The sequence below is a fragment of the Indicator indicator genome, chromosome 16 (genome assembly GCF_027791375.1).
Source record: "Indicator indicator isolate 239-I01 chromosome 16, UM_Iind_1.1, whole genome shotgun sequence".
Taxonomy (NCBI): Eukaryota; Metazoa; Chordata; class Aves; order Piciformes; family Indicatoridae; genus Indicator; species Indicator indicator.
The window spans coordinates 10,279,211-10,289,421 of record NC_072025.1 but is presented as its reverse complement, the minus strand read 5'-3'; the positions used below and the strand labels follow the sequence as shown (position 1 = coordinate 10,289,421).

Sequence of the window (10,211 nt, the reverse complement as noted above, 5' to 3'; positions counted from 1 at the left end):
CCTTGAGTTAATGTGAAATTTGAAGTGCTAGTATAAGCTACAGAAATTAGTTTCCATAAGTGTTGGGGGGGGTGTGGGTGGTGGTGCAGGAAACCAAAGGAAAATGGTCTGGGGTGATGTAAACTCAGAATGAGTGACCCTGAAAGTGGTGAATTTGAATGAGGAAATATTTTAGGTTTTATAAAAAGTTAAAAATCAAGAGGCTAGGCTTTTGGTTGTTATAATTGTGAACAAAGAGTTGGATAATGCCTGATGCTATCCTCATTAACTCTAGGATAAATTTTATATTTGTTCTTCAAGTAAATTCATGGGATTAAAAGAAGGGTCCTCACACCAATCTCTTAATAATGATAAGAATTCAAGGTAGTTTGGGAAAAGTAACAGTGTTAATCCATTATGTTTGCACTAAGGTTATAATAACCCTTGTAACACAGTCTAAAATTAGGACTCTTGGCAGTGTGCAAAGAAAGGAATCTCAAGGCAATAGTTATGTGTGCTGAGTAAAGAAAGCTCTGAAAAGTCATCCTTCTAGTAGAGCAGCTCAATGCTTCTCATTTCAGAAATAATCCATTTGGTGATCTTTATTTAAAAAGAAAAACCCAGCAGAGGATAGCTGGTTCTTCCTTCTTTTCCTGTGTTTGTCACATGGCTGTTCAAATACCTGGAGGCAGGTGGTGTGGCAGGAGGGAGCCAGGGCATGGGGACTGTGTGTCTTGGTGGTGGTCAGTCTTGAGCCTAAGGAATGGTGATATTTAAATGTGTTGGAACAGTTGTTTCTGTTTGCCAGTGTGATGCCTTTTTATTTTTTTTTTTTTTTAGGTTTTGCAATTCTGATTGCTTTAGTGAATCAAGGCCATTATTTAGTATATGTTAATATTTCGTCAGCTGCTTTTGCTGCCCTGTTAGGAGCAAAGAGATTTGTTTTGCTTGGTCCCTGTTGTCCTACTGTTGTCCCCACTGTATTGCTAGCGCAGTTTAAGGGAAAATACTCATGTACAATTGAGTCTGAAGTGTTAGGGTAGTTTGGAAAACTTTACATTTATTTAGAGATCTGGGTGAAGAGTTGAAATGTTAATCTAAGACTGAACATCAGACATTTAGTGGTTGGATGTGACCTATAGTTGTTGGGGAAGAACATACAAGTTCTTGTAATGGAACTGCCCAAACCTTACCACCCTGTGTAAGGTACTCCTCTGACTCCTCTCTTTGTGGCATTGTGGCTTTTAAAAGAAATGAGGATATCATACAAAAATGCAAAGTGTGGGTTTTATGACTACATTCTGCTATTGCAAATGGGAAAACACTGAGAAAATTACCACTTTTGTTTTCATAAGTAGTATTTGCATTTGTTAGGCTAATAAAACATGAATGATGTCTGAAAGTGACTGTGTGTTAGGGAAATTGGTTGTAGCATATATCAGTTGCTGTTTAAAATCTACTTGCTGGTAGTTTTCCCTCTAATCTAGGTTGGATAAGTGTAGAATTAGTGGAAAAAGTAATAATATTTGTCTAATAGGTAGGCGTTACCCTATGAGTCCTGTAATGATGAAGCTATAGAGGCAAAATTATAATTAGAGATGTTAGTCAACTGCCCAATGTCCTAATGATTTAAATGGCACTGGATATATGCTGGAAAGTCAATAAATACTGGGAGTGCACAAACCCTACCCATTTCATGTGAACAGTACCCAGCTATCTATTATTATGGTGAGATATTTATAACCCTCATTTTTGTCTTTGAGTAAAAGTTCAGTGGAAAGAATTATCCTAAATTAATGACTGAGGTGTAGGATGTTGTTTCTGACTTTTCTCTTTAACAGCTGTATTGGAGAATTACCAAGTTTTCTGTGATCCTCCCTTGCTTATTAAGATTCAGTAGGATATTTCATTGTGTGCCTTACATTCTTAATTATATCTGAAATTTTCACAAGATGTGTTGAGACATGATGGTTGGTGATTATTGTCAGTTTTCTTCCACAAGTATGAAAAATATATGTTATTTCTAGTTTAGCTTTTGTGATGGCTTCTTATTTTGTAACTGGACAATAAATCACCTATATATTTTGGACAATATAATGAGTTGTGGGAGGAGGAAAACTCCTGTATGTGCTGGAATACCAAAGTATTTTTCTCTCCTTTTCAGGTTGTCACGGAGTAAAATGGATGGTAGCTTTGATTGTGATTGTGGTGAGCTGGAGCCACCTGATCATTAGCAGAAGGCATCTTTTGTAAATCAAGAGCTGCCAGTTTCCTGTTTAACTAGACTGTAAACAAAGGAGAGAAAAAGGAGGAAGACAGAAGAAAAAGAAGTAGTGCTTACCAGCACCATAGAATGACGCTGCTCAGGACCAGTCCAACACTGAATGTATCTGCACTGTGAGGAGGAGGATGTTAATAGAAGCCTATTATGTGCATATTTATTCACACTTTTGTTAAATGTTAACCAGTTTAGCACAATAGAGCTGAGTGCATAGTATGTCATTTCATTCCGTTTGAGTTTCTTGTGAGTATTTTCTTTAATGTCTGCAGAAATGCTGCACCTTTCTTGAACTATGAATGCTGCAATCTTTCTATCTTATGCTCGGTTTGAGTTCTAGAGCTTACAGGCTCTAAATTCAAGGGGACACAACAGGCCTGGCTGGCTTATAATGAAATGAGAGTGTCAAGAAACCATCTTGCAGTCAAAGCCAAGTGTTTCTTCTCCCTTTCTGTAAGACCTTTCCTTCAGATACCAGTGGAAGTGTCTCTGCGTGTTTACAGAAGCTTAGTAGTTTGAGGAAAAAGAAACGTAAAGAGTTCTAAAATGGCAGAAAAATTTGAAAGTCTCATGAACATTCATGGTTTTGATCTGGGCTCTCGGTATATGGACTTAAAACCACTGGGCTGTGGTGGAAATGGCTTAGTTTTTTCTGCTGTCGATAATGACTGTGACAAAAGAGTCGCTGTCAAGAAAATTGTCCTTACAGATCCCCAGAGTGTTAAACATGCTCTACGTGAGATCAAAATTATTAGAAGACTTGACCACGATAACATTGTCAAAGTATTTGAAATTCTTGGTCCTAGTGGAAGCCACTTAACAGATGACGTGGGCTCCCTTACAGAATTGAACTGTGTTTACATTGTCCAGGAATACATGGAGACAGATCTGGCTAATCTGCTAGAGCAAGGCCCTTTACTGGAAGATCATGCCAGACTCTTCATGTACCAGCTGCTACGTGGGCTCAAGTATATTCACTCTGCAAATGTTCTGCATAGAGATCTCAAACCAGCTAATCTTTTCATTAATACTGAAGACTTGGTGCTGAAGATTGGTGACTTCGGTCTTGCACGAATCATGGATCCTCATTATTCCCACAAGGTATGTGAAGAGTGAGTACACTGACAACTGAGCAGCCTCTCGTCTCCCTTCTGCAAAGGTAGATAGTGTGTGGAAGATCTGATTAGCAGGTGGGGTGTCATGTTAGTGATTGTAACACATAACTGGAATGCTTGCAAAAAGAGTGAAACAGATCTCTGGATTACATGTTTTATCTCTGATAGGACTACTGCAAGCCTGTAAAGTAGATGGTTTTTACTAGATGTGTTCAGGAAAGCAGATTTTTCACAGCAAGTGTGGAACTTGCGATTAAGGCCAACATTGAGAGTCATACCTATTGAAGCCTTAGCTAAGCATGCAAGTGTGGATGCTTTCTGGGACTGATAGATAGCATCATCTTGGTTTAGATGGTTTCACAAGAGAGTTCATTATTGTCTCTGCATTTATTTGGCATCTGGGAATAAGAAAGTTTTGCTGCACTACCTTATTTAATTAATAAGCAGTGTCTGCTTCTGTATTGTTGCTCTCATAAAGGGTATTACTGATCCATTTCGAGTGGCAGAAGAGGCTAGTGGGACAGTACCATGTGCCCCCTTTGGACCTTGAGACCAAAAAATCTTGTAGTAGTGCATTAAAAAGCAAGAAGTAATTAAAAAAGCATACCTCTTACAAATCTAAGTTAGCTTTTTTCTTTTTTTTTTCCCCAATTAATTTTATTAGGGCCACCTTTCTGAAGGATTGGTTACTAAATGGTACAGATCGCCCCGTCTTTTGCTTTCTCCAAACAACTACACTAAAGCCATTGACATGTGGGCTGCAGGTTGCATCTTTGCTGAAATGCTGACTGGGAAAACCCTCTTTGCAGGTGGGTAGAACAAAAATGTGTGTGTATATTCCTAAAAGGGGTGTTCTGCTTAGTTATCTTGCTAAAGAAAGGTTCATGGCTGACGTTAATAGGAACTGACTATTGGGACATGCTGTATTATTATGCAGTATAAATTGTAAAACATAGCAGTGTGTATTTACATAAATATCACAATTTAGTTATTCATATATGGTAAATCTGTCTGTAATTAGGTTAAGTAAAATTTATTGAATACCTAAGAAGTGTTCAAAATACATGTATTTTACTGATTTGTGTGTGTGTGTGTGTGTCCAGAGTGCATTTGAGAATTATGAATGCTCTGGGTGTCATTCATAAAGAATTTTTTTTTTTTTATGTAGACAACCTAATCACTTCATTCTTCTTTATATTTTAGATTATGAATGAGTAGACTTTTTTCCTCCCATTCTCAATTTTTTTTTTTTTTTTTTGGATAAAAGTAGACTCTTTGATCTGACCTTTGTTTCAGTGATATAAGCAAGACCCTAAGATTTAAAATTTAGTGTGGCATACCAAGGGAAATGTGTAACATCAAAAAGTTTCTGGTAAGGTAGGAAACAATGCTCTGATCCCATTGGGTGTATGGACATTAGTGCTGTGGTCAGGAGCAAATTTTTGAAGCAGTCTTGTTGGCTATCCTGTGCTTCATTGCTGATCTAACTCCATGCACAAACTAGAATATTTTTAGATAAAACTGCCATTTGCTCTTAGATCACCCACTGTGCTCCACCTGCTGAGAGGCTTTCAGTCCATGGGAACAGATTAGCTAGTCTAGAGTAAACCACTGAAATGCTTGTTTTGTGTGCACCTCGAGGCCTCAGCAGCTATCTCTTTCAAGATTGCTCTTGGATTTGCTCCCATTAGTCTAAATTAATGCAGATAAATTCTCTAAGAACTCAGCTTGCATTTCAAAGTTCACGTTCATTTAGGTGCACATGGACTAAAAGCACACCTCTGCTGTAGTTCTTGGCTTCATACATCAAGGCAATGACATTGAGAGTGTTTTCCCATTAGGTGCTATTAATGGAATGCTGTCCCCTTGAAGTCATCATTTTATAGAAATCAGTGATTAATATGCAAATAGGGTTATCTTAACTGCAGTGAGTTGCTAGCTCTTTGAGTTACTAACCATCAGAGTAATGTCCCCAGTGTATTAAATGCTCAACTGATAGGGGATTTATTAAGTTTCTGTTGCATCAAGGACTTCTGTTGCAAAATATTGAATCGGTGGGAGAAAATCTGCAGATCCCAGCATACAGCAGAGATTGATTGCAATTGCTGCCATTTTGTCTGCTTTTTTTTTTTTTTTTGAGTAGGATTGGTATTTTCCAGATGATGTTACTGGTCTAATATCTGCACAGTGAGTTAGAATTTGGGGGTTTTAAAATCTGAAGTTTTTAAGCTTATGTACCCTAATTGCATTGTGTAGATGTCTAGTAAAATATTTTTAGATGTGGACGTGTCCCTCTGAATCCTTAAGACTGCCACAGTTTTCTGATGTAAAGATGTAACATGTTGCACTTGGCAATGAAAAATGGTTGGTGATGTGACAGTTACCCTGTCCTGAGCCTCCAGATAAAATTCTTTTGCAGAGTTGTTTGGAGGGCTTGATTTTAGTTAATCTGCAACTTCCTGTCTATTTCTGAACCATCCCTTAGGAATCCTACTGTCTGGAAAGCTGATGAGAATGGGAAGGAAGCATACATGTTAAAATTGTGGAATACCTGGGGTGAAGGAGGAAAGGGAGGCTGAGGCAGAGAATTCAATAGCCATTCAAAACAACTTCTCTAATTCTTTCTTCTAAATGAGTATTTTAAAATCCTCATTTTACTTATAATGGAAAGAAATGTCATTAGGTTTTAGGGTGGAAATAATGATAGAATAGAATCTGTTTTTTGCAGCAAATAACAAACAGTATAACAGCTGATCAATGACATTAATTAATTATTAGTAGTCTGAAGTAGGAGAACAAACCAGCTTTTTCAGTCCAGCAAAGAAGTTGGTACAAGGCAGTAATGATTGATTTGGGGAATGTAGGTCTTGATCAGATTTTCTGTAGTGACTTTGCCTCATCTTTTGAGTCATGGCAGATGTATGGTAGGATGTCCAGTGCAGAAGGCCATGCAGACTGCTGAAGTGAGTGCATAGCTTTTGAGATAGTAGTCTGTGGCCCCATTTATTTTCGTGTTTAATGTCACATGCTGATGATTGCCTAGAGCTGCTTGGTGGGGGAGAGGAACACTGACATGCAAATAATCCTGTATAGTTTCATCTGCTAGTCGAATCTCTCAGGTGCTGCATGCTTCTTGGAGCTGAACAATAAACTGAGTGAGACAATAAGCTGACGAGAGGATTGCAGTATATGGTACATTACAACAACAGGCTGTCTTTTTGGCATGTACCTCATTCTTGGTGAAAGCATCCTTGCAAAAGCTTGTGGTTAGGTTGCTTTATCTGTGTGTAGCAGCTCTAATTCTTCATATGCTACAGCGTTTCTGAGAGCTCTTCAGATTTATTATCATTGAAGTGTAGAACTTCAGCCTTTGCTTTGTAGGAGGTTTACTGAAAATAGCTGCTCATAGCACAAAACGTTGATGTGCCTTTTGTATGCAGGGATCAGATGTGTTTGAAGTTGAAATGGCAGCTCGTGTTTTCTCTTGGTGCTTAGGTGCGCATGAACTTGAACAGATGCAGTTGATTCTAGAATCAATTCCTGTTGTACATGAGGAGGACCGTCAGGAGCTTCTCAACGTAATTCCAGTTTACATTAGAAATGATATGACTGAGCCACACAAACCTTTAACTCAGTTGCTTCCAGGCATCAGTCCTGAAGGTAAGGAATTGAGAAAAAAATCCTTCCTGTCTTTCAAAATCCAAAACAGTGAACAGCTTTACAGTGCATGTGTGTGATTGTTAAAAGCAAGTTTCAGTTGGAAAAGTCTGTGCATCCTCTGAAAAAGGATTGTCTTCTGCTGTAATAAAAATTGATAACATGATAGCTGCTTGATGTCTTTGGAGTAGAATTGTGAATCTATGCTGGACCTGTTTGCTCTGGAAATGCTCTGTCATGTGAGACACTGGCCTTCTGGAATGGAGTCAGTATAAAACAACTAACAAATGCTTTGGAAGAAGGTCCCCTAACCAAACTGACAGCAGTGTTTCCTTGTAGCAGTTGGTCCATACTGATTCAGTTTGATATATTCTATCTCTTTGTGTGTTTTGCTGATGTAAGTTCAATTATTGTTCTTAGATTTGACCTCTACTCTTCTAGCTTTCCTATGGCTGCAGAATGCAGATTTGGCAGTGAGCTCTCAAGAGATGATCATTCACAGGTGTCTACTTATAAGCAAATGCATGCCTGTAGAGCAGAACAGTGCTCATTAATCTTGAATTCTAGGTGTCTGAAATACTGTTTTTCTCCTATTTAATGATCACTTTTCCTCCACAGCACTGGACTTCCTGGAGCAAATTTTGACATTTAGTCCTATGGATCGATTGACAGCAGAAGAAGCTTTGTCCCATCCTTATATGAGCATTTATTCCTTTCCAACGGATGAGCCTATTTCAAGTCATCCTTTTCACATTGAAGATGAGGTTGATGATATTCTGCTGATGGATGAAAGTCACAGCCATATTTATAATTGGGAAAGGTAAATTTATCACTTACTGTGGCATGCAACATAACTGAATGGCTGTGTCCTTGAAATAATGTTGCTTCATTTCCTCTTCTGTTTGTTACTTCTCAAGCTGAGCTGAGAATAAATTTTTCCCTTACAGGCAGTACATTACCATTGGGTTGATAATTCATTAAACTGACTTGGATATGCTGATGCATTCCTGAGTTGCAGTCCATATTCTAGAATCTAAAGTTAATCTCTCCATTACTTTTTTTTCCCCTCACTAAAGTATTTCTTTAAAAAAAGAAACTTCTAATGAAGACAGTTTTAAGTATGATTGTCTTGTCAAATGCTTAGCACATATAATAGATATGAGATTTACAGTAGTCATTTAAAGTCTGTTAAAAACACATGAAAGAAGAGTTTTGTAAATGTATTTTTGGACTTAAATCTTTCAGATGTGCATATGAGGATTGCTTTATGCCAGATTAAATTAAAAATCTGGAAGAGATACTCAGTTGAATTGAGTAAAAACTTTTACCTGAGTTGAATTATCTTCATTATGTAAGGGTGTTTCTAAACGTAACTGTCTCTGTTTTGGGAGCTAGAAGACTGTTTTGTTTTTTTAGCTGCTAACACTTAGGAACTTGTTTTGCAGATACCATGAAAGTCAATTTTCAGACCATGACTGGCCTATTCATAATAACTATGAAGCAGATGAAGTTCAGCGTGATCCAAGGGCTCTTTCTGATGTTACTGATGAGGAAGAAGTGCAAGTAGATCCTCGCAAATATTTGGATGGAGATCGTGAAAAGTATCTGGAGGATCCTGCCTTTGACACCCACTTCTCTACTGAGCCTTGCTGGCAGTATTCAGATCACCATGAAAACAAATATTGTGATCTGGAATGTAGTCACACTTGTAATTACAAAATGAGGTCATCTTCATACCTAGATAATTTAGTTTGGCGAGACAGTGAAGTTAACCATTACTATGAGCCCAAGCTTATTATAGATCTTTCAAACTGGAAGGAACAGAGCAAAGAAAAGTCTGATAAGAAAGGAAAGTCTAAATGTGAAAAGAATGGGTTGGTGAAAGCTCAGATAGCGCTTGAGGAAGCATCACAGCAACTTGTTGAAAAAGAAAGGGAGAAGAATCAAGGATTTGACTTTGATTCGTTTATAGCAGAAACCATTCAGCTTAGTTTACAACACGAGTCTACTGATGTTGATAAATTAAATGACTTGAATAGCTCGGTGTCTCAAATAGAGTTAAAAGGATTAATATCAAAGTCAGTAAGCAGAGAGAAGCAGGAGAAAGGAATGGCTAATTTGGCACAGTTAGAAGCTCTGTACCAAACGTCTTGGGACAGCCAGTTTGTAAGTAGTGGGGAGGAGTGCTTCCTCATAGACCAGTTCTGTTGTGAAGTAAGGAAAGATGAGCAAGCTGAAAAAGAAAATACTTACACCAGTTATTTGGACAAATTCTTTAGTAAGAAGGAAGATGCTGAAATGCTAGAACCTGAGCCAGTAGAAGAGGGGAAGCTTGGGGAGAAGGAAAGAGAAGAGAGCTTTCTCAGTAACAGTGGAGAACTCCTCTTCAACAAGCAGCTCGAGGCTATAGGTATTCCTCAGTTTCACAGCCCAGTTGGTTCACCACTGAAATCAATACAGGCCACGTTAACGCCTTCTGCTATGAAATCATCTCCCCAGATTCCCCACAAAACATACAGCAGCATTCTGAAACACCTAAACTAAAACACTCAGCAGACATTTCTTTTATATTCATGAGATGTGTTTGTCTTTTTTTTTTTATTATTAGTGTAAGCAATTTTTTTACTTGAATCAGACGGTGTAATTTTGGTATGGATTTCATTAGTTTTTCTGTTTACCATTGTTTTTACAATCCAGACTTTCTTTCTATATATGAGTTAGTTTTGGTTTTAAACTGGCATGTCGTTTGCACACAATTAATGAATAGAGCAAAATAATGCAAAATGCAGGAGGTAACAAAAAAAAATGCACTAAACCAAGTTAAAAAAAAAAAAACATTCTCTCAGTAAAACAGTGTCCATGTTTTGCAGAAAAAGAACCTTGCCTTGAAATTTACACAGTGAGACTGTACATAATTGCATGAAGATCTCTATTTTTCCCGAACCGTTTTTTCATCCATGCGTATCTCAGCGTTTTTCATGCTGTACACATTTCTTAGACACATGATACCAGCAGCAACTGAAACGAATGCAGAATTTGGTACGCATGTGTTATCTACCTCAAGGTAACAGCAGTATGTGGCAAAACATTAACCACCCATAGTGCTTCTCATTATGCACTTCTACTTAGCCAGCATTATTGTAGTAGCTATTCTTATTGGAAAAAAAAAAAATCATTCAATA

At 37.8% G+C, this 10,211-nt stretch overlaps 1 protein-coding gene across 1 annotated transcript; it reads left to right on the top strand.

Annotated features, from left to right (window-relative positions):
* The first annotated feature begins 2,794 nt into the window (after window positions 1-2,794).
* On the top strand, window positions 2,795-9,579 carry MAPK6 (mitogen-activated protein kinase 6). Its single transcript, XM_054387842.1, has 5 exons — window positions 2,795-3,358; window positions 4,037-4,181; window positions 6,868-7,032; window positions 7,648-7,849; window positions 8,475-9,579. The coding sequence occupies exons 1-5, from the start codon at window positions 2,804-2,806 to the stop codon at window positions 9,571-9,573; spliced, it is 2,166 nt and encodes a 721-aa protein (XP_054243817.1). The 5' UTR covers window positions 2,795-2,803; the 3' UTR covers window positions 9,574-9,579.
* The last annotated feature ends 632 nt before the right edge of the window (window positions 9,580-10,211 follow it).